The 24,504-nt window shown below is 37.1% G+C and overlaps 1 protein-coding gene across 1 annotated transcript in view; it reads right to left on the bottom strand.

Annotated features, from left to right (window-relative positions):
- Positions 1-72: 72 nt before the first annotated feature.
- RAD51 (RAD51 recombinase) overlaps positions 73-24,504 on the bottom strand; it is a 38,154-nt gene continuing 13,722 nt past the window's right edge. The window contains exons 4-10 of the mRNA XM_043471497.1: positions 20,062-20,179; positions 18,796-18,887; positions 9,634-9,728; positions 2,709-2,822; positions 2,236-2,365; positions 1,900-2,021; positions 73-1,443 (exon numbers count right to left, since the gene is read on the bottom strand). Of these exons, the coding sequence (XP_043327432.1) occupies positions 1,320-1,443; positions 1,900-2,021; positions 2,236-2,365; positions 2,709-2,822; positions 9,634-9,728; positions 18,796-18,887; positions 20,062-20,179 (795 nt within the window). The 3' untranslated portion in view covers positions 73-1,319. The remainder of the gene's footprint in view (positions 1,444-1,899; positions 2,022-2,235; positions 2,366-2,708; positions 2,823-9,633; positions 9,729-18,795; positions 18,888-20,061; positions 20,180-24,504) is intronic.

Here is a 24,504-nt window from a genome sequence, read left to right as displayed (position 1 = left end):
AGACAAGTAGAAAAACAGTACCAAATAGTTTAGAATAAGCTCTTTGGTTAAAGAAAAACTGAGACAAGTTTGTAGGTCAAGGTCACTTAAAATACTTTATAGGTCTAAAAGATTGAGATGTTTTTATGTAAGAACCAAGCTTTCATTCCAGAGTCTGTCACTGTGGGTTTACTACATCATTCCAGGTTTGTTTTGTGATGGAAAAAAAAGGAAGAAGACTTAGGAGGCACTCTGGTCTATGGTCAGGGAACAGCTGTTTTTAAAACAAAGTTGCATTAAATTTTGTCCTCCTATCTCCTTACATACAGTAGGATCAACACAGGCAATAGCCTGTGATTTGCACTGCCTCTCCACCCAATTCTAGCCAAGAGGCCCTTTGAAATTGGAAGAGTTGCTTAAAACTCACGCTGAGTAGACGTGAAGGGGAAGGAGTATCTCAAACCCCTAAAAAGCAGAATAATCTGGGCAAGTACCAGATTTATGCAATACAAACCTTAATAGAAACAAAGGCCACAGGAATGCTATGGAGTAGCTATCTTGTGATACTTTCTATGAGTTTAAAGGAGAATAAAGTGAATCACCTGAAGGTGGGACTTCCCCTTTACATTTTCAGTTTTAAAGTAATAGAAACTGATCATTCCTTTCCAGAGCCAAAACAGTATTATGAAGGCCCTACGTTGAAATATTCAGCTTGTACCAGAGTAACTCCTATAAACAGCACATTCCCTACAAATAACTACTTTATTAGCAGCTCCACATTGAATCTACTAAAGAGCTTCTGAAATGATTATCTTGAATTGCTCTTAATATTAAAACAAAATTCTTACGTAAGCTAATTCAGACACACAAACTTAAAAACCTGCTTCTGATTTAACAGTTTTTACTGATGGAAAAGAACCTGTGAGGCGACCCACTCCATTTGCTACATAGCTCAGGTATTTTTTCCTAACATTATTAAGACAGAGAAGTCAGGTCTCTCCAGCTTTAGTTAGTTCTCTTGGAGACATAAGAGTGGCCAATAGCAGTTAGTCCTGAGTCAATCCCAAGGCACTATGATGTCAAAGGTATTTCATACCTACCCCCCAAACCAAAGAAATCACATAGAGATTAATATACTCCAGAAGGAATAAACAATTCAGGTCAGCTTGTGACCACTGACCTGTCTCGTGTTTACACCGTAAGAAAAGCCGATATAATAGCTGTTTTCCTGAAAGCCTTTTGCTGGCAGTCACAACAGGAAGAAGCCTGTGAAAAACTCCAGGGAGCAGTCCTTTCCATTAGTCTGCAGCGCTTAAGGTTTATCACAAAGGAAAAACAATTCAGTCTTTGGCATCTCCCACTCCATCCGCATTGATGGCAAACATAGCTTCAGCTTCAGGAAGACAAGGAGAGTCATAGATTTTGCAGATTCTGGTTTCCCCTCTTCCTTTTCTCAGGTACAGTCTGAGGCAAAGACAGACCAAAGCACCAAAATTATAATTAAAAAATTCTATTCCTGATCTATTTATGGTAGATCTAAAAGGTTTTTAGACTTATATGTTTCCTAGAAGGATTTTGGGGGATCTTTCTGTATTCCTTAGGGTACTTCCCATCCAGAGAAATCCATTTCTGCTCACTCCCTGCCCCCAGTGGATTTCCTATATTGAAACCTTTTTTAAAAAAATAATGAGACATTGTCAATTCTTCAAATGTATTCCTCCACACTTGAGCTTTTAATTCCTTTATGAACTAAAAGCAAACATTAGTTTTAACCAGAGCGTGACAATTAGGTTAAGCCAAGGCTCCTGTGTCTAATTACAGACTAGCGGCTTTAACAAGGTTTAAATGGAAATGTTGTTCCTGTCTGCTTCACAGTTACTATGACACTGCATAGTGAAGCGCCTGTCCCGTCGACTTTACCTTGTTGTTGAGGCGTGAGCAATGATGTTTCCTCCAATAGGCTTCTTAGGGTCCGCGGCAAACATGGCTGCTCCATCAACCTGGGCCACCACCTGGTTGGTGATTACCACTGCTACCCCAAACTGACAGGGAGAGCATAAACGTCATTGTTTGTGGTCAGACATTCCAAGAGCCTTACTGCTGCCACCCCCTCCCCAAAGCAATGAATGACTAAAGTCTCTTTATCTAACTGATACCTTGATGATACCAGACCCCAGTAACCTGGCCTCCTGGCAAGGCTACTAGAATTCATAGCTCCTGAAATTAGGCATTCTCTGTCCCTACCCCAAAACTTACCTCATCAGCAAGTCGCAAAAGCATCCGCAGAAACCTGGCCAAGTGCATCTGTCTGGCTGAAAGCTCACCTCGACCCGAATAGTCCGTTCTGTAGAGGGCGGTGGCACTGTCTACAATTAGCAGTGCATACCTACAGGGAACCCAGATTCTCTGAAGCCTGTTTCTAGAAGCCTATGTCAGATGTTGCTCCCTTTCCCACTACCCTAACATTTTATATTTATGGCTACACTTATTTATACAACATGCACTTGAGTTAACCTATAGCAAAATTTCCAACAAGTTCAGGTGAATTATAGTTTCATATTTTAACAGTGACTTGACCTAAATCACAAAGCAAGGGTGTCAAAATAGGAACTAAAACTTGAATCTCCCCATTTCTAATTCAAGCTACTATCAAATTGGCCACAGCCTGTACAAGATTCAAGTCAAGGGCTCTAGGAAAACATGCTCAGTATCTTCTATTGCCCACATACCTGGACTCTACCATCATGGCCGATGCCTGATAAAGGAGCTGGGTCTGGTGGTCTGTGTTGAACCCTCGAGCATATGCTACATTATCCAGGACATCACTGCCAGAGAGGCCATATCTAGAAGAGAGAGCATTTTGAGGCTGCATACAAAACTAAGGCAATGAAATTACCTGAATGGGTAGGTAAGAAGTGATAGTAAGAAGGCTAAAGAATATAATTCCCTTTCTATTAGGAAGCCCAGCGAAACTACAGAGAAAGAGAGAACAGCAACTGCATTAGAGTAGATCTACCTGGCAGGACTTCAGAATAAACCAAATCTATTCTTTGAGGACTCCTGAACTAGAATGAGAAATTTCCAAATAGAAGGAAACAATCAACGTTCTCCTGGAAAAACAAAGGGTAGCAAGACAGATTTAGGACTGAAACAAAAACAATGAATCACTCAAAGATCAATTAAACAAAATCATATAAACTATTGTTGTATAGGAATAAAACCTCCTAAATTCAGGACTTAAAACTGTAAGAGTCCTATACTTAAGAGAAATAAGTATACTCCATCTATTCTCCCCTTTTTCTTGCTAGTAACAAGTTATAGAATCTGTGACACGGATCTAGTAGGGTTAAAGAAGTAATACCTTAATTCATCTTATATTTCAATAATGATTTTTCACCTTTGCATTAAAAAATACCTTTCTTAGAACAATTTATATTTCCTTACCTTTGTAACTGCTACCTAAAACATAAATACTCAAGATAGTTTAGACAACTTCTCATTAAATGTATCCTAATAGGATCCCATTTCTTCAAAAGTGGTTTGATTTATTCATCTATCAAGACTCAGCTAAATGCCAGTACTTTTATAAAAGCTTCCCTGCATGTCTTGAATAGATGTGATTCCCCCTCTTCTGCACTTCGAGAAAACTTGACTTAGGCCTTTTTAGGCACTTGTGAGGAGCTGCCTGCTGTTCTTTTACTAGACTGCAGATTCCTTGAGGGAAAAGACTATGCCTTTCCAACTAGCACATTTGTTTTATACCGTAAATTCTGAATAAATATTGCTGAATACGAAGTTTTTAACCGTAATCCAAACAAAGAGAATCATATGTCATCACTTTAACTCAAGTAATATTTTTATATGTTACCTAAAATCATTATAGTTCAAAAGTATAATACTGACTCCCTTATGTAACAGTTCAAAAGACAGCCTGTTGAAATAAAATCTATGTGCTATAATTTCTTAAGATCCAAAAGTTTCTATGCTTAAGAGTTTATCTTTTAAGAGAAGCAATCTATTCTGTGTAAAGATTCTGATCATTACAAAAGCATACACTGTGTCAAACCTACTCTTCTGAGACTTAGCTTTAGTAGTTTTCCTGTTTTCCTACCCAAAAGAATAGAAAAACAAAAGAATGTTCTAGCACTTGAAATAACCCTGCAATAAGCTGAGCCTCGATATCAGGAGGTGCCACTCTACCCAACTGAATTTTCTACATCTTACAATGGATTCATCATATTTGGCAAACCCAGTCTTTGCACTTTCTTGGACAGTTCACCAGTTATTCTTTGCCATTATCAATACAAATGGAAGTTTAGCTAGTTTTTTTGTTTTTCTTTTTTAAAGTGGATTGATGATGATAAATTTGTTGAGTCTAGGCATGGAGACAAGAAGATGAAGCGAAGACAGTTTTACCTTAGGATCATGACCAAATGGGAATAAAAAGATAAAATTTTCTGTATTTAAATCATAACTATAAGATAGACAAAGGACTGAAGAGGCCTAAGTACTATCCTAGATAAACCTTCTAGTCTTGCCTCAAGAAACATTGATATAATCTACTATCAGGAATGGAAACTACCTTCTGCTGTCAGAATACAGACATTACTAGAAAAACAGAGTCATCCTGGCCCTTCTTTCAGCAGAGTTCATAAAGATGATTGTGGGGATCTCTGTGCTTATATTCTTGAAGTAGTAGAGAATTTTCAATTCCTACAACTTGGAAAAAGCTGGCTGGAAATAAGCAACTTCTCTTAGTTTTTCCAGAACCTCCATAAGGGTAAGAATAATCTGGAACACCTGTAAAAAAACTAAATTCCCAGACCTAAACCAAACTTTGAATTACAATGTTCATGGAATAGTCATGGTAATTTGCATATTTAACAAATACCTGGCACATGAAAAGATGATCAGTATCACTAATCACTAGGGAAATACAAATCAAAATCACAATGATTTTATCACCTGACACCTGTCAGAATGGCTGTTCTCCAAAAGAAAATAAGTGCTGCCAAGGATGTAGAGAAAAGTGAACCCTCATGCACTGCTGGTGGGAATATAAATAGGTACAGTCACTATGGAGAATAGTGTGGAGGTTCCTCAGGAAAGTAAATTATCATATGATCTAGTAATTTCACTGCTGGGTATATATCTAAAGAAAAAAAGACTAATTCAAAAAGATATATGCATCCCCATGTTCAGAGCATTATTCACAACAGCCAAGATAAGGAAGCAACCTAACCTGCCAACAACAGAGGAATGGATAAAGATGTGGTATATATATTCAATAGAATATTACTCAGTCATAACAAAGAATGAAATCTTGTCATTTGTAACAACATGGATAGACCTGGAGAGCATTATGCTTAGTGAAATAAGTCAGACAAAGAAAGACAAATACTGTATGTTATCACTTATATGTGGGATGTAATAAATAAATATAACAAAACAGAAACAGACTCAAAGATATAGGGAGCAAGTAGTTACCAGTGGGGAGAAGAATGGGGGAGAGACAAAATAGGGGTAAAGGATTAAGAGGTACAAACTATTATATATATTAACTAAATAAGCCACAAGGATATATTGTACAGCACAGGTAATATAGCCAATATTTTGTAATAACTTTAAATGGAGTATAATCTATAAAAATATTGCATCAGTGTGTTATACACCTGAACTAATATAATATTGTAAATCAACTATATGTGAGACTTCCCTGGAGGTCCAGTGGTTAAGAATCCACCTTCCAATGCAGGGCACACAAGTTCAATCCCTGGTTGAAGAACTAAGATCCCACATGCCGCAGGGCTACTGAGCCCCTGTGCCACAACGAAGACCAGACGCAGGGACTTCTGGTGGTCCAGTGGCTAGGGGACTAAATCCCACATGCTGCAACTAAGACCTGGCACAGCCAAATAATGAAATATTTTAAAAATAATAATAAATAAAAAACAAAAAAGACCAGATGCAACCAAATATAAAAAAATCAACTATATATCAAGTATTCCATACACACATAAAAACTTATATAGTGCTATATGTCAATTATATCTCAATAAAACTGGAAGAAAAAAATGGGAATTTTCATAGTAAAAACAAAAAACCTCAGGTGATTAACATGTAAGATTGAAAAACTCGGCTGTATTGCCTCAAGGGAGTTCTGTCATTCTCTCTTTCATAGTATTTTAAATACATTCCAAAAAGGTAGGGACACTCTAGCAAGCAATTGTGGCCATGGTTCTCCAACTTCAGCAAGCATCCCAATCACCTGGGGAGCTTGTCACACCACTGGTGGACCCTATCCTCAGAGTCTCTTGATCATCTCTATTTCCGTAGACCTGTAGTGTAATCAGAGGATCTGCATTTCAATTTTCCAGGTGATGCTAATGAAGTTATAGGGAGGACTAGAGTCTTAGAAACCTCTGAGCTAGTCACCTGAATAATATTCTTCAACAGAGCATGGCAAAAATTTATCAATGAGAGTTGTTCTCTTGTGGAAGGAAATTAGGTATTAATTATCTTAGGAGGCCCTGTCCTTAACTTTCTCAGAAATATAAATTTAAATGCAATATACTTAAGTATAAACTCAATTATAAAAATGTTCCTGATAGAAGTGATTAAAATGAATAAAATTTCTAAACATTTTTCTTTTAGTTGACAAAACAGCCATAAACATGGCTCTAATAAATATTAGTTCATTAACAAACATCGAATGCTCTGTTCTAGGGCTTGGGCATACAGTGAATGGTCAAAACAAAGTCCCAGTCCTCATAACATTCTACTATCTCATACATCCTATCTGAACACTCATTTATATTACTGGACAAAATCTTAGTGACTTAATCCAAAAGAACTCTTCAACTAATAAAATAGCATACTTTTCTGTAGAACACCAAAATCAACTTTGGGAAGGAATCTACATTTCGATATATTCATCTCTAGTAAACTGAAATCAGGTTGCAAGAAAGTAATTTTTCCTGACAGGGGTTTTGTAAGAAGCAAAGGGCTACAATTATTGTTCCAACCTAATTTTATGCCTCAGTGGTGTACATCTGATGACTTGGACTCCTCCAATTGTAAAATGGGAAAGAGAATTCTGTTATAATTATAAAACTAGAGAATTCTCCTTAACTTAGCATGGCAGGTTCCAATGTGAATCTAACATCTCAACATGCAATTAAATTCCATTTAATCACTAGGTTTCAGTAAAATGTGTGGTAGGGATCAAATTATCATATTTGACCCTAGACAAGGGAAAATTAAGGAAAACAATTTTGAAAGTTTATTTGAAAGCTCTATTAGGGGATGTAGGAAAATTACAAATTCTTTTTTTTAATTAAAATAAATTATTACTTATTTGGCTACACCAGGTCTTAGTTGCAGAATGTGGGATCTATTAACAGTTCCCTGACAAGGGACTGAACCCAGTCCCCCTTGCATTGGGAGTGCAGTCTTAGCTACCGGACCACTAGGGAGGTCCGAAAAAATGTATAAATTCTTTACCAGCTTTTCTGAGGTATAATTTATATACCATAAAATCGATGTGCTTTAAGTGTAAAATTCAATGACTTTAATAATTCAATTTTAGAACATTTCCATTGCTCAGAAAGATTTCTCCAATCTATCTGCAGTTACTTTCTGTTCCTACTCCCTGCCCCAGGCAACCATGAATCTACAGTCTCTACAGATTTTCCTTCTGGAAATTTCATATAAATGGAATTATATTTGGTCTTTTCTGTCTAGCTTCTGTCATTTAGCATGTTGTTGGGGTTTATCCATGTTATAACATGTATCATTACTTCATTCCTTTTAGCTATTTAATAGTATTCCATTGTATGGATAAACCACCTTTTATCTATTCATTCATCAGTGGATGGACAAGTGGGTTGTTTCTACGTTTTGGCTATTTAATAATACTTATAAACATCCACAAACAGGTCTCTGTGTGGACATGTTTACATACCTCTTGGGTACATAACCAGAGTGTAATTGCTGGGTTATATGGCAAGTTTATGTTTAAATGTCACACAGTTTTTATTGTCAACTCTCAATTCTATTCCATTGATCCATATGTCTATCCTTATGGCAGCACCACACTGTCTTGATTACTATTGTTTATAGTAAGTTTTAAAATTGGGAAAACTGAGACCTCCAATTTTGTTCTTTTTTCCTCCTCCAAGAATGTTTTGGCTTTTCTGATATTTGGCTTTTCTTGATATTTCCATATTAATTTTATAATCAGCTTGTCAATATCTGGAAAAAAGGTTGGTGGAATTTCAATGGGCATTGTATTGAATTTGTAGGTCAATTTGAGGGATAATTACCATTTTAATAATATCACATCTTCCAATCCATGAATGTGAAATGTTTCTCTATGTAGATCTTCTTCAGTTTCTTTCAGCAATGTTAGCTATCGGTGTACAAGTCTTGGACTTCTGTTAAATTTATTACTATTTCATTCTTTGTGATACTACTGTGAATGGAATTATTTTCTTAATTTTTGAATTATTCATTGCTAGTATATAGAAATACAATGGATTTTTGCATATTGAGATTGCATCCTTTCAACTAATTTAGTTCTAGTAGTTTTTTGTGTATGTGGCTTCTTAATACCCACTCCAGTACTCTTGCCTGGAGAATCCCATGGACAGAGGAGCCTGGTAGGCTACAGTCCATGGGGTTGCTAAGAGTCGGACATGACTGAGCGACTTCGCTTTCACTTTTCACTTTCATGCACTGGAGAAGGAAATGGCAACCCACTCTAGTGTTCTTGCCTGGTGAATCCCAGGGACAGAGGAGCCTGTTGGGCTGCTGTCTATGGGGTCACACAGAGTCGGACACGACTGACGTGACTTAGCAGCAGCAGCAGCTTCTTAATGATTTTCTACATATAGGATCATGTCATTGATTAATGAAGATAGTTTATATTTTCTATTCCAATCTGGATGCTTTTTATTTCATTTTCTTGCCTGACTGCACTGGCTGGGACCTTCAGTACAATGGGAAATGTAAGTGGTGAGTGTGGAGATCCTTGCCTTATTCCCAATCTTAAGGAGAAATCATTCAGATTTTCACTATTAAAATGCCAGCTGTAGGTTCTGGTAGATGCTCTTTATCAGGGCATCTGATAAATGCTCTATCCATTACTGAGAGTGAGGTGTTAGTCCCCAATAATTATGCACATATTTTGGGGCTCTATTAAGTGCATATATATTTGTTTATCGTCTGGATGAACTGACCTTTTAGTTATAAGATGTTCCTCTTTGCCTCAATTAGTGCTTTTTTTGGTCTTAAAGTCTGTTTTGTCTGGTATTGGTATAGCTACTTCAGCCCTCTATGGTTACTATTTGCATGCAATATCTTTTTCCATCTTTTTAGTTTCAGTCTATTTGTGTCTTTGAATCTAAACGGGTTCTCTGGAAGGCAGCATATAGTTGACCTTGTTTTTTATCCAGTTTGACAGCAACTCACGGGTTTTTTGACTAAAGAAGTGTGTTTTTTTCCTAAGGAAGGTTATTCTTTTGAAACACACAAACAACTCTGGGATATGGAGCAATAAGAGAGAGGAAAAGACACTCTTCAGCCAGACTAACCCTGGCAATCACTACAGTGACAGATGGAGCCGTATTTCTCTTGTCTGATCCAGTAACCTACCTCTCAGCCACTGCTAGCAGCCGTTCTGGCCTAAAGGTACCTTCGGTGTCAATGTACATGGCCTTTCCTTCACCTCCACCTCGGTCAATGGGAAGCTAGAGAGAAAAAGAACAGTGGAAATGACACTGTACTTCTGATATAACTGAACAACTTCCTCCTGATGGACCTATAATTGCTTCCGCTCCCAGTAAAGCAAAACAAAAAATACTTTAAAATGACAATAAGATCTAGGGAGGAGACAGTCACTTCTGAGAGAAGTACATCTAGTAATAGGTATAGAGTTAATTGTGAGGCTAGAGTTTGGACAGAGTTGAAGAGTGCTTGGAAATACATACCAAAGTAGGTGATAAAATTCCTTTTTTTAAACACATACACTTCTTCCAATTAAAGAAAAGCTTCTATCATTGTATACCAGCAAAAGACTGATCAAGTCTCTCAAGGCAATTTGGAAGATCATTTACTTAGCTTTAATAAGCAAGAGACTCTGATCCAATACTCAATTCATTTTATCATATCCAGACCACACTTAAATGAGCAGAGCTCATATTTACCAAGCAGAGTTCATTCCTTTGGGTTGCTGAAGGAGACTGGCAAATACCCCAGGGGTATCCCTAGCACATTTACTAGGTGTTTGCTCCAGTAATACACATAAGATATTGAAAATAAACAAATGTAGAAAAGGAAAAATAATCAGAGTTTAAAAAAAAGGAAAGAAAATGGAGGAGTGCCAGGAAAACTGTCTCATGAGCTGTTCAAGGAAATCCGTTTTAGGTTACCTATCCCATACCAGATACTGAGTTCTACAAATTTTAAGTGAATGTTGCTAAATGGTAGTTTCCACCCCTGAAATCTACTTTGGAACCTTTAAATTCTGAGGACAATCCCTTACAACAGTTTACATTAAGTGCCTGGTAGTGCCAAAATTCTGTCTTTTCCTATTTCTGAGAAAAAGGATTTTTTTTTTTTCAAAATTACAAAAGTACTACATGCTCGTATTAAAAATTCAAGCAATACAGAAATAAGTAGAGTGAAAAAAAAAAAAAAGAAAATTTCTTCTTTAAAAACTCCCATCTTCCAGGAGTCATCTCCCAGATCATTTTCTGTGCATTTTCATACAAACACTTTTTATATATGTGATTCTGCCACTTGCTATGTGACCCTGAGAATATTTATTCTGTTTTTACATTTTGTGTAAAATGTAATAAAACCTACCTATGGCACTGTTTTGAAGATTAGATAATTCATGCTAAGTGTTTAGCACAGTGCCTCACATATAGAAGGCATCTGGAAGACTCAAGCTATCCTCCACCTCTAGGGCACTGACTTTGGCATATACTCACAGAAGTCTTCATTAATTTGCAAAGGGGAAAATGATTATGTTGTCATTTGGTAGGTTGGCAGATAAAATTTTTCAAACCATAGGAACTTGTGCAAAGAGCAAAGGATATTTATATACAACAGAAGAATGTCTTCAGAAAGCAGAAACTGCCTCGGTTTTGTGGGAGGAGAAAATCTTGACATTCAGGGGGCTAAGTACACAGGAATTAAAATGAATGAGGTTCTCCCTTCTCTCACTTTCTTGCATCTTTAGTACTAGCATGAGGAGTTCTTTTCCAGCTAAATAGACCTCCTTGGGCAGAAGGTAGGCCATGAATGTCTGGCAGACTGACAGCAGATATGGACATGGTCCCAGCAGAGAAGTGGACTGCTGGCCCAGTCACAGGGGGAAAGATTATGTGCTGTACACCCCTGCTCATTTTGTCTCCCCCACCTCACCCTTTCAGTGTCCCCTCAGCCATCTCGTGTTGCTTGGCTGACCACCAAGGTAGCTATTTGCAATAACTGCTTAGTACCATAAGCAGAGACATCACTTTGCCGACAGAGGTTCATATAGTCAAAGCTATGGTTTTTCCATTAGTCATGTATGGATGTGAGAGTGGGACCATAAAGAAGGCTCAGTGCTGAAGAACTGATGCTTTTGAACTGTGGTGCTGGAGAAGACTTTTGAGAGTCCCTTGGACAGCAATGAGATCAAACCAGTCAATCCTAAAGGAAATCAACCCTGAATATTCATTGGAAGGACTGATGCTGAAGCTCCAATACTTTGGGCACATGATGCCAAGAGCTGACTCACTGGAAAAGACCCTGATGCTGGGAGGGATTGGAGGCAGGAGGAGAAGGGGACGACAGAGGATGAGATGGTTGGATGGCATCACTGACTCAATGAACGTAAGTTTGAGCAAACTCACAGAAATAGTGAAGGACAGAGAAGGCTGGCGTGCTGCAGTTCATGAGGTTGCAAAGAGTCAGACATGACTTAGTGACTGAACAACCACAACAACCATAATTTATTTCGTAATGATGCAAGTTGTTTCGAACTTGCACCATTTTATAATGCTATGGTGTAAGTTCTTTCTACATATATTCTTGATTGTATGCAAAAAGTTTTGTAAGACATTTTCTGTCAAGGGCATATGCATTTAAAATTGGTACTTAATACTGTCCTTTCAGGATTTTAAAATTATTCTAGTACTGTGAACAAACACGGGCTCTTCATTTTTATAACCTAAGTATGACTCTTAACTTTATATAACTTCACTATTAGACAGATCTGATACATGACAGTGTTTCACTTCATTAAGTCAAGAAAATCTGAACAAATAAGAGGTGATAATATTTAGATTTAAATACTAATCTAACAGCCTCTCTATACCTCTGGTTCCAGCTCTTAGGGTAGTGACATGTAATCCTTTCCATTACTAATGAATTAAAACTTTTTTTCTCTGACAAAAATATCAAAGATCCAGTTATTCAGCCAACTGTGAATGCTCAGTTGTTTTTATAGAGAGGGTATGTTTTAGAATTTAGCTTCAGTTTATTGTTAACAGGCATTATCTGACTACTAATAAACATTCCCGAGATAGGAGTCTGTCTGTACAACTTAAGAGCATCAGCATGCTACACTGAGTTGCCAATGGCAACTACAGATACTGTGTAATGTACCCTAAATATTTATTCCATGTGAATCCCTGTCAAAACAACATAGGGAAAACATTTCTATTTATAAAGGTCACATATCATATCAGATGACCCATATCTGAGTGATATTTTAAACAGTTCTATTTCCTTTTAGCTAAAATTTTCTAATGGTGCTTGGGCAATAACTGTAGCTCCTGCAGCTCGACTGTACCACTGTTCCTCTTCTCAATGCTTCCCCTCTATCCTAAAAGTTCTTATATCCCCCCTTTTCTCCTTGGAGTTATTTATGAGATGAGTCAACATAGCTTATGTCTACTTGATATTGGAATCCTAATGTGGCTATAAGTGGTGACATTTTGGTTGTAATGAGAAAGATCAGCAGAGTTACTGAGGAGAGAAACACAATCAAAATGACAAATGAGAAAGGAAAATGATGAGAAAAACAGGAGACCATTAAGTTGGGTCTCTTGTTATTAGATAAACTTTTATTCATGCAGAATGAAAATATTTTCCTATCTAAAGTGACCACTTCAAGACAGCAGTGTTGACTGATGGACATTATCTGTAAAATGGGGGGGGGGGGGGGGACAAAGGAGGACAGATTTTCTTGGGTGACTTGAAAGAATCAGTCTCATAAGCCTCTGCAGATATGTATGTTTCACTAAATGTGAACTCTATCCAAGACACAGAGTCCTAACAAAAATCCCTATTTTTTAATGGCACATAGCATCTTTATAACATAGCACTACAGTGATGTAACAAACATTATTATAAAGTGCTCTTAAATACAGAATAAATTATAAAAGTTCATAATTTGTTTCATAAGGGAAAATACACAAAAGAGAACAATTTATATTTGATGTTAAAATTTATAAGTAAGTTCCAAGAATGAATGTTATTTTGTTGAGAGGATAAGAACTCACACTGGATGTTAAGATACCACGAAGTTCCCTCTGTCATACTGACTGAAGAAGGCAGATTTCCTTTCAGTTATTCTCTAACTCCATTGGTAAGTTGCGTCCTTGGGAGAAGTGAGTGTAATCTATCTAGACAGTTTCCAACTTAACTATGGCTTGATTTACAATCCTTCGACTTTACCATGGTGTGAAAGTGATACGAGTTTAGTACAAACCAAAAATCTGAATTTCAGTCTTTTCCCAGGTGAGTCATTTGCTGTACAATACTTTCATGGTACTGGGCAACCACGCTGTGCTCCCAGTCAGCCACTTGAGCTGGAGGGTAAACAGCTGGTACACTTATAAACATTCTGGTTCTCACTTTCAGTATAGTATTCAATAAACTACATATGAGAAATTCAACACTTTATTACAATATAGGCTTTGTGTTAGATGATTTTGCCCAACTGCAGGCTAATGTAAGTGTTCTGAGCATGTTTAAGGTAAGCTGGGCTAAGCTATGATGTTCAGTAGGCTAGGTGCAGTAAATGCATATTTGACCTGTGAAACTACCGCACAACTACACTCATCTCACACGCTAGCAAAGTAATGTTCAAAATTCTCCAAGCCAGGCTTCAACAGTACATGAACCGTGAACTTCCAGATGTTCACACTGGATTTAGAAAAGGCACAGGAACCAGTGATCAAATTGCCATAATCTGTTGGATCATCAAAAAAACAAGAGAGTTCCAGAAAAACATCTACTTCTGCTTTATCGACTACACCAAAGCCTTTGACTGTGTGGATCACAACAAACTGTGGAAAATTCTTCAAGAGATGAGAATACCAGACCACCTCACCTGCCTCCTGAGAAACCTGTATGCAGGTCAAGAAGCAACAGTTAGAACTGGACATGGAACAAAAGACTGGTTCCAAATCGGGAAAAGAGTACGTCAAGGCTGTATATTGTCACCCTGCTTATTTAACTTATATGAAGAGTACATCATGAGAAATGCTGGGCTGGATGAAGCACAAGCTGGAATCAAGATTACCGGGAGAAATATCAATAACCTCAGATATGCAGATGACACCACCCTTATAGCAGGAAGTGAAAAAGAACTAAGAGCCTCTTGATGAAAGTGAAAGAGGAGAGTGAAAAGGTTGGCTTAAAACTCAACATTCAGAAAACTAAGATCATGGCATCTGGCCCCATCACTTCATAGCAAACAGGTGGCGAAACAGTGGAAACAGTGGCAGACTTTATTTTGGGGGGCTCCAAAATCACTGTAGATGGTGACTGCAGCCATGAAATTAAGTTCCTTGGAATAAAAATTATGACCAACCTAGACAGCATATTAAAAAGCAGAGACATTACTTTGCCAACAAAAGTCCATCTAGTCAAAGCTATGGTTTTTCTAGTAGTTGGACTATAAAGAAAGCTGAGTGCCGAAGAACCGATGCTTTTGAACTGTGGTGTTGGAGAAGACTCTTGAGAGTCCCTTGGACTGCAAGGAGATCCAACCAGTCCATCCTAAAGGAAATCGACCCTGAATATTCATTGGAAGGACTGATGCTGAAGCTGAAACTCCAATACTTTGGCCACCTAGTGCGAAGAACTGACTCCTTGGAAAAGACCCCGATGCTGGGAAAGACTGAAGGCAGGAGGAGAAGAGGACGACAGAGGATGAGATGATTGGATGGCATTACCAACTCGATGGACACAAGTTTGAGTAAGCTCTAGGAGTTGGTGATGGACAGGGAAGCCTGGCATGCTGCAGTCCCTGGGGCGCAAAGAGTCAGACACGACTGAGCTGACATGTGAAACTTTCAACTTCTGATGGGTTTATCCGGATATGATATCAGGGTTTATCAGGGTTTACCCCATGATGTGTCAAGGAATATCTGTAATGCCATTTGGTTCAAAATACCTAAAACTATAATAAAACCTCCAAAGACTAAAACAAGAGTTGGCCCATGGGAATGGGTCAGGTTCCAGAGTACTTTGTGGGCCACCCAGTCACTGCTTTGAGGGTAAGCAGCCCGCCCTTGAGGCGAGGAAAAATTGGGACCCCCCCTGAAAGAGGAAAAAGTGCTCCTCAAAACAGGGCTTCGAGGTGGGAAACAGTGAAAAGTTTACTCTTCTATTTTTCTCTCTCTCACAGATCTTTTATTTTCAGAAATCCAGTGTTACTTCTCTGTAGACAACTTAGTTCCACATCTCTAAATACTGTTAGAAAATTTCACTTGGTCATCTCATCACCTCAAACCTACCACACCTAATTTTGAAACTCATCTTTCCATCAAAACTGTCTCTCTCTCCCAAATACTTTTTAGAGTTTACCAAAGTAATATGCTGGGCTGAAAGGTATTTTTTATTGTCAATCATTAAGCACTACACTTTATATCTTCTGTCTATAGTCCTTCAGTGTCATTATTTTAGTGTAGTCCTGACCAGCTAGTGCTTATAATAATTATACCTCAGCTATCCTTAGCTCTTGCCTCTCCTTTCAGTTCATTAAATTGCTACCAGAATATTTCTGAAAATTTGCTCATGCTTCTCTTCCGTTGAAAAATGCTGAATGATCCCCACTCTCTATAGAATCAAGTCTATACTTCTTGTACTTTGGTCAAGACCTTGTAAAATGGTCTTGATGTGTCCTTTTCAAAGTTCTGTCTGTCTCCTACAATTTGTCCAAATACAACTTTTGAGTTAGGTAAATGGGCTTATTTTGTCTTATGTTATGCTCCCCTGCTCTGTTCATACCATTCCCTATAATTAAATGCTTTTTAGTTTATTTACCTGGTCAAATTTAGCATTCTTCAGGATCCTGGTCTAATCTCTTTTTTCCATAAAGTATTCAATGATTACTCTAGTGTGATGGAATCCTGTTTCTTCCTTAAATACTTATGCTACTTCCCCTGTATTTTTTATTTCACAATATATCAGGTATGCCTTAGGACATCTAATTCAATCATCTCCATTCATTCAAGTATTTACTGAGCACTGACTTAGGCACTAGCAGTACAGTAGAGAACAAATCAGTTACTACAAGCCAGGTACTACTTTAAAGAGTTTTAAGAGCATGGGCTCTGAAGTTGGGTTTGATTCCTGTAGCTACTACTTACATGTGATATGATCTCAGGAATTGTTTAACTCACTGTGTCTGTTTCCAAATCTATCCAAGCAAAGCAAACAAAGAAGAAACAGAAGGGGTCCAGGGAAGTTTTTTCCCTAATGTAGGAGATACTAGGCATGCTTGTATAACAATGAAAATAATTTAATAGAGAGGCAGACCAGAAAATAGAAGGAGCAGAGTCCTTGGAAAAGTGGCAAGGCATGGTAACCAGATCACATTGGTACGGCCTTTGAGAGGAAAAGAGACACTCTCTATTGTAACCCAAGGTAAGAAAGGGTGGCTATAGATACATGGATTTACCTCACACCAGTCAGAATGGCCCTAATTAACAGCCTACAAGTAACAAATGCTGGGTGTGGAGGAGGGTGTGGAGAAAAGGGAACCCTCCTACACTATTGGTGGGAATGTAAATTGGTGTGGCCACCATGGAAAATAGTATGGAGGTTCCTCAAAAAACTAAAAATAGAGTTACCATATGCTCTAGCAATCCTACTCTTGGGCATATACCCAGACAAGATACATGCACCCCTGTGTTCACAGCAGCACTATCATAATAGCTAAGACATGAAAATAACCTAAATGTCCACTGACAGATGAATGGATAAAGAAGATGTGTATATATACAATGGAATACTACTCCATGGATTAGCATACATATATACAATGAAATACTACTCAGTCATAAAAATGAATGAAATACTGCCATTTGCAGTAACATGGATGGACCTAGAGATTATCATACTAAGTGAACTAAGTCAGAAAGAGAAAGACACCATATGATATCACTTACAAGTGAAATCTAAAATGTGACACAAATGGACCTATCTACAAAACAGACAGAACATAAAGAACAGGGGAGGGGGATGTTGGGGATGGATAGATTGGGAGTTTGGGATTAGCAGTTGCAAAGTATTATACAGAATGGATAAACAACAAGGTCCTACTATACAGTACAAGGAACTACATTCAATGTTCAGTGACAAGGGACTTCCCTGGTGATCCAGTGGTTTAAGAATCCACCCTGCAATGCAAAGGGCATGGGTTTGATCCTTCACTGGAGAACTAAGATCCCACATGCTGTGAGGCAGTTAAGCCCATGAGCCACAACTAGAGCCCGAATGCTCTGGAACCTGCGAAATGCAACTACCTACCTAGCCCGAGTGCCACAACTAGAGAGTCTGTGTGACACAGTGAAAGATCCTACATGATGCAACAAACAAGATCCCGCATGCTGCAACTAAGACCTAATGCAGCCAGATAAATAAATAAATAAAATCCTGTGAAAAACCACAATGGAAAAGAATATGAAGAAGAATGTATATATTAGTATAACTGAATCACTTCACTAGATAGCAGAAATTAACATAACATTGTAAATCAACTATACTTCATAAAATAAAATTTTTATAAAAGCTATGTGAGTTTATAGTTTTGATGTGAAGAACAGTTTAGATTATTTGGCTAAGAGTGAGGCTGAAGAGAAGCATGAAATTTTGAGGAAAAAGGACAAATTACGAGATTCTTACTGAGTGGGGTAAAACGTTGCCTGAATGAAAAATTTTCAGTAGATCTGCCAAGCAGTATTGAATGTTAAAGTCTGTCATCTTAAAGTGAGGTCAGCTTTATGTTAAGATTTTTCTCTAGTATGATCAGCTATTGGGGAAATCAGGCACTGAAAACAGATAGGGTTCATCTAAGAATGGCATCTCTTCAGATGGGGAATGTAAATATGAGGGTATCTGTAAAGGAATGACTTTAATGAAGAATCATAAATCTAAACTAGTGAAGAGGGCAGAAAAAGCCAGGAGAGGCCTAGTGGATAGCAAGAAAGTATGTGAAATTAATAATCTGAAAGTTTCCAAGCTGTCTGGAAGTCTTACAGTAGCAATCTGTCTTCTAACTAGCTATAGCATTCTTTTTCTTTTTCGGCTGAGTCATGCAGCATGCACAGGTTCAATACCCAACAAGGAATCGAACCTGTGCCCCCTGCAGAAGCTCAGAGTCTTAACCACTGGACCTGCCAGGAAAGTCCCCCTAGCATTTTTGAAGACAGAGAAAGTGCTTTTTTTGTCCATGCTAACAGATGCTTGCCAGTAACAGGAATCAACTCATTCTTGCTGATATGATTAGGCAGAGTCCCAATAGCTCACCTGGCATGTTACAGCCAATGTATGACAGATCTGGGTCTTCCCAGTTCGGAATTCTCCAAACATCTCTGTGATGGATCCAGTCTCAATTCCTCCTAAAAAAGAAACATGTTAGCACAATACAAATGTTAGAAACATAACCATAGAAACACCCCAGTAGCTCATCAGAAAGATGTTTACATAATTTAGAGACCCAATCTTCAACAAGCAGTAATTTAAAAAATACTTCATTTGGAAATAATTCTAGATTCATAGACCACTGCAAAGAAATATAGAGGTTCCATGAATTCTTCATCCAGCTTCCCCCAATGTTAATGCTTTATATAATTATAATATAAATATCAGAAAATTGACATCCATACAATCCACAGAGCTTCTTCAGATTTCTCCAGCTATATATGCACTCATTTGTGTATGTGTGTAGTTTATGCAATTTATCACATTTGTAGCTTCACGTAAGTATCACCATAACCAATATACAGAACAATACCATCACAAGTCAATAAGCAGTAATTTAAAAAATAAATTACAGATAATATCTAACGTTTACTAAATATCTTTTGTGTATCTGACATTGTGCTGTCAATTCATTTAATTCCAATAATATAAGGTAGGAAGCTTTTTTTGACCTCATTATGAGATCAAAGATAAGCCCTTATCTTCTTCAATAAGATAAGAAAATTGAGGCATAGAATATAATAAGTAATCTGCACCATGTAATATGGCCAGTAAATGCTAAGAGGGAGAACAGGAGGGAAAACAAATGCTCAAATCTGAGTGTGATTCCTGAGCTCATGCTATTTTGTGCCCCCCTCCAAAAAGAAACTTAAATGATCAAATATTTGGGGAAGCAACAAGAACAAAATCTAACACTAAAATTTAGGGCAGCGATGCTTTCGAAAGTTCAAAGACTTTCCAGCTTTCCATCAAGTCCTGAAAATTAGTGTGCACCACAATGTACTGATACTACAATGTAGTCTTTTAACCAGCCATCAGATTTTCTACCTTGTGGTAGAGTAAAAGGTTATATTATTTCTTTAGGCAGAGGGAGCTGACTCTCAAGAATGCAATTATTGGAGATTAAATTAATGAAACGGCAGATAATTTTAGTATTTTTAAAGTCAAGCCTCACCCTTCAGTCTTACTTCTTCAATGTGAATACTTTCCTTTATTCTTAATTCTATCTAACACATAAACATGAACCAAATATTTCAGTTATGTTCTATAACCTAATCGTAGTTCACGACATAGGATAAGAGATTACGATACCTTGAAGCAGTTTGTCAAGTTCTTTGGAGCCAGTAGTAATCTGTATGATCTCAGATCGCCTTTGGTGGAACTCAGTTGCAGTGGTGAAACCCATTGGAACTAATTTAGCTGCCTCAGTCTGGGGAAAAATAAGAAATGTCAAACTAATGAAATACACTTAGTAAAACAAGAATCAGGCATGTAGTGGGAAGAGATAATATCTAACAAAATTTCCAGAATGATTTCTCTTTAAAAAGTTATCAAAACACTCATAAGTTCTAGTTCTAGGATTATTTTCTCTCTGGCAAATAAAGGATAAACTAATTTAGAGACTCCAAGAAGATGGGCAATTGTTTAATTGTCAATTCAAATAATACATTCATGTAGTTAAAAACAACAAACTGATAAACCAACACATACACAGTTGGCCTGACAATATGGTACAAAGTTCAATGTATTTAAACTTTTGTTTCCTTTTCCATCAACCATAGAATGTATCTCTTAACTTTCTACTTTGTTAAATGAGGACATTTGTCCTTTGATCTTTGCTCCTTCATCTACTTTTCCATCTCTGTCAACTGTACATTTTCTTTTACCCTGTCAGGTTAAGAACATTTAATACTACTTTGTAGTCACTGATAAGCCATTAATGATCAGTCTATAGGTTGATTCCAAAATTTAAAAATAAAAGCTTTCAGATACATGGAGATTAAACATTATAGTCCCAAATAAGCAATGAACCAAAGAAGAAATCACAAGGGAATTTAGAAGATTCACTGAGATGTGTGAAATGAAGACAAAACACACCAAAACTTATGGGATGTAGCAAAAGCAGTACTTAAAGGGAGATTTATAGCTGTAAACACCTGTATTAGAAAGATCTTAAATCAACAGCCTAATCTTCCCACCTTAAGTTACTGAAAAAAGAGCAAACTAAACATAAAGCAAGCAGAAGGAAGAAGATAAAATTTGAGTGGAAACTGGTGAAATAGAGAATAGAAATACAACAGAGAAAAATCATTAAAACCAGAAGTTGCTTCTTTGAAAACAATCAACAAAATTGATTTAAAAAGAGTCAAATCACTAAAATCAGAAATGACAGAGGGGACATTACTACAACCCTTACAAAAACAAATCTATGCCAACAGATTAAATAACTTACAAGAAACACAGAAATCCCTAGAAAGACACAAACTATCAAAACTCACTGAAGTAGAAAAAGAATCCAAGTCCAGGCCCCAACTAATTAGCCAAACTTGAATCTAAATTCAGTAAAATAAACTGAGTCTAATGAAACAAAGAAAGAAAAGAGGGAGGGAGGAAGGAAGGAAGGAAATCAAAAGAAAGGAAGAGAAACAGGAAGAGAAAGAGAAAGAAAGTGGGAGAGGAAGAGAGAAAAAGAGAGGGAGGGAGGAGAAAAATCCGGATACATATACAGCAAGTAGAGATTAAACTTGTAATTTAAAAACTTTCCACAAAGGGAAAAAAAATAATGAAAAGGTGAATATTGGACTTGCTTTATTCTCTAAACTTCTCTATATTAATACTTCACTTAAAAATTGATTATAGGAAATAAATGAAGCAGAGAGGAAAAAAGAAAAAATAATCAAAAGAAATGAGGACAACCTCAGGGACCTCTGGGACAATCTGAAACGCTCCAACATTCGAATCATAGGAGTCCCAGAAGAAGAAGACAAAAAGAAAGGCCATGAGAAAATACTCGAGGAGATAATAGCTGAAAACTTCCCTAAAATGGGGAAGGAAATAGCCACCCAACTCCAAGAAACCCAGAGAGTCCCAAACAGGATAAACCCAAGGCGAAACACCCCAAGACACATATTAATCAAATTAACAAAGATCAAACACAAAGAACAAATATTAAAAGCAGCAAGGGAGAAACAACAAATAACACACAAAGGGATTCCCATAAGGATAACAGCTGATCTATCAATAGAAACCCTCCAGGCCAGAAGGGAATGGCAGGACATACTTAAAGTAACGAAAGAGAATAACCTACAACCTAGATTACTGTACCCAGCAAGGATCTCATTCAGATATAAAGGAGAATTCAAAAGCTTTACAGACAAGCAAAAGCTGAGAGAATTCAGCACCACCAAACCAGCTCTTCAACAAATGCTAAAGGATCTTCTCGACAGGAAATGCAGAAAGGCTGTATAAACGTGAACCCAAAACAACAAAGTAAATGGCAATGGGACCACACCTATCAATAATTACCTTAAATGTAAATGGGTTGAATGCCCCAACCAAAAGACAAAGATTGGCTGAATGGATACAAAAACAAGACCCCTATATATGCTGTCTACAAGAGACCCACCTCAAAACAAGAGACACATACAGACTAAAAGTGAAGGGCTGGAAAAAATATTTCACGCAAACGGAGACCAAAAGAAAGCAGGAGTCGCAATACTCATATCAGATAAAATAGACTTTCAAATAAAGGCTGTGAAAAGAGACAAAGAAGGACACTACATAATGATCAAAGGATCAATCCAAGAAGAAGATATAACAATTATAAATATATATGCACCCAACATAGGAGCACCGCAATATGTAAGGCAAATGCTAACGAGTATGAAAGGAAAATTAACACAATAATAGTGGGAGACTTAATACCCCACTCACACCTATGGAATAGATCAACTAAACAGAAAATTAACAAGGAAACACAAACCTTAAATGACACAATGGACCAGCTAGACCTAATTGATATCTATAGGACATTTCACCCCAAAACAATCAACTTCACCTTCTTCTCAAGTGCACACGGAACCTTCTCCAGAATAGATCACATCCTGGGCCATAAATCTGGTCTTGGAAAATTCAAAAAAATTTTGAAATCATTCCAGTCATCTTTTCTGACCACAGTGCAGTAAGATTAGATCTCAATTACAGGAAAAAAATTGTTAAAAATTCAAACATATGGAGGCTAAATAACACGCTTCTGAATAACCAACAAATCATAGAAGAAATCAAAAAAGAAATCAAAATATGCATAGAAATGAATGAAAATGAAAACACAACAAACAAAACCTATGGGACACTGTAAAAGCAGTGCTAAGGGGAAGGTTCATAGCATTACAGGCTTACCTCAAGAAACAAGAAAAAAGTCAAATAAATAACCTAACTCTACACCTAAAGCAATTAGAGAAGGAAGAAATGAAGAACCCCAGGGTTAGCAGAAGGAAAGAAATCTTAAAAATTAGGGCAGAAATAAATGCAAAAGAAACTAAAGAGACCATAGCAAAAATCAACAAAGCTAAAAGCTGGTTTTTTGAAAAAATAAACAAAAATTGACAAACCATTAGCAAGACTCACTAAGAAACAAAGAGAGAAGAACCAAATTAACAAAATTAGAAATGAAAATGGAGAGATCACAACAGACAACACTGAAATACAAAGGATCATAAGAGACTACTACCAGCAGCTCTATGCCAATAAAATGGACAACTTGGATGAAATGGACAAATTCTTAGAAAAGTATAACTTTTCAAAACTGAACCAGGAAGAAATAGAAGATCTTAACAGACCCATCACAAGCAAGGAAATCGAAACTGTAATCAAAAATCTTCCAGCAAACAAAAGCCCAGGACCAGATGGCTTCACAGCTGAATTCTACCAAAAATTTAGAGAAGAGCTAACACCTATCTTACTCAAACTCTTCCAGAAAATTGCAGAGAAGGTAAACTTCCAAACTCATTCCATGAGGCCACCATCACCCTAATTCCAAAACCAGACAAAGATGCCACAAAAAAAGAAAACTACAGGCCAATATCACTGATGAACATAGATGCAAAAATCCTTAACAAAATTCTAGCAAACAGAATCCAACAACATATTAAAAAAATCATACACCATGACCAAGTGGGCTTTATCCCAGGAATGCAAGGATTCTTTAATATCCACAAATCAATCAATGTAATATACCACATTAACAAATTGAAAGATAAAAACCATATGATTATCTCAATAGATGCAGAGAAAGCCTTTGACAAAATTCAACACTCATTTATGATTAAAACTCTCCAGAAAGCAGGAATAGAAGGAACATACCTCAACATAATACAAGCTATATATGACAAACCCACAGCAAGCATCACCCTCAATGGTGAAAAATTGAAAGCATTTCCCCTGAAATCAGGAACAAGACAAGGGTGCCCACTCTCACCACTACTATTCAACATAGTGTTGGAAGTTTTGGCCACAGCAATCAGAGCAGAAAAAAGAAATAAAAGGAATCCAGATTGGAAATGAAGAAGCAAAACTCTCACTGTTAGCAGATGACATCATCCTCTACACAGAAAACCCTAAAGACTTCACCAGAAAATTACTAGAGCTAATCGATGAATATAGTAAAGTTGCAGGATATAAAATTAACACACAGAAATCCCTTGCATTCCTATATACTAACAATGAAAAAACAGAAAGAGAAATTAAGGAAACAAT

Source organism: Cervus canadensis, chromosome 6, assembly GCF_019320065.1.
Source record: "Cervus canadensis isolate Bull #8, Minnesota chromosome 6, ASM1932006v1, whole genome shotgun sequence".
Taxonomy (NCBI): domain Eukaryota; kingdom Metazoa; phylum Chordata; class Mammalia; order Artiodactyla; family Cervidae; genus Cervus; species Cervus canadensis.
The sequence above is the reverse complement of the archived record's forward strand: the minus strand, read 5'-3'. Positions and strand labels throughout refer to the sequence as shown.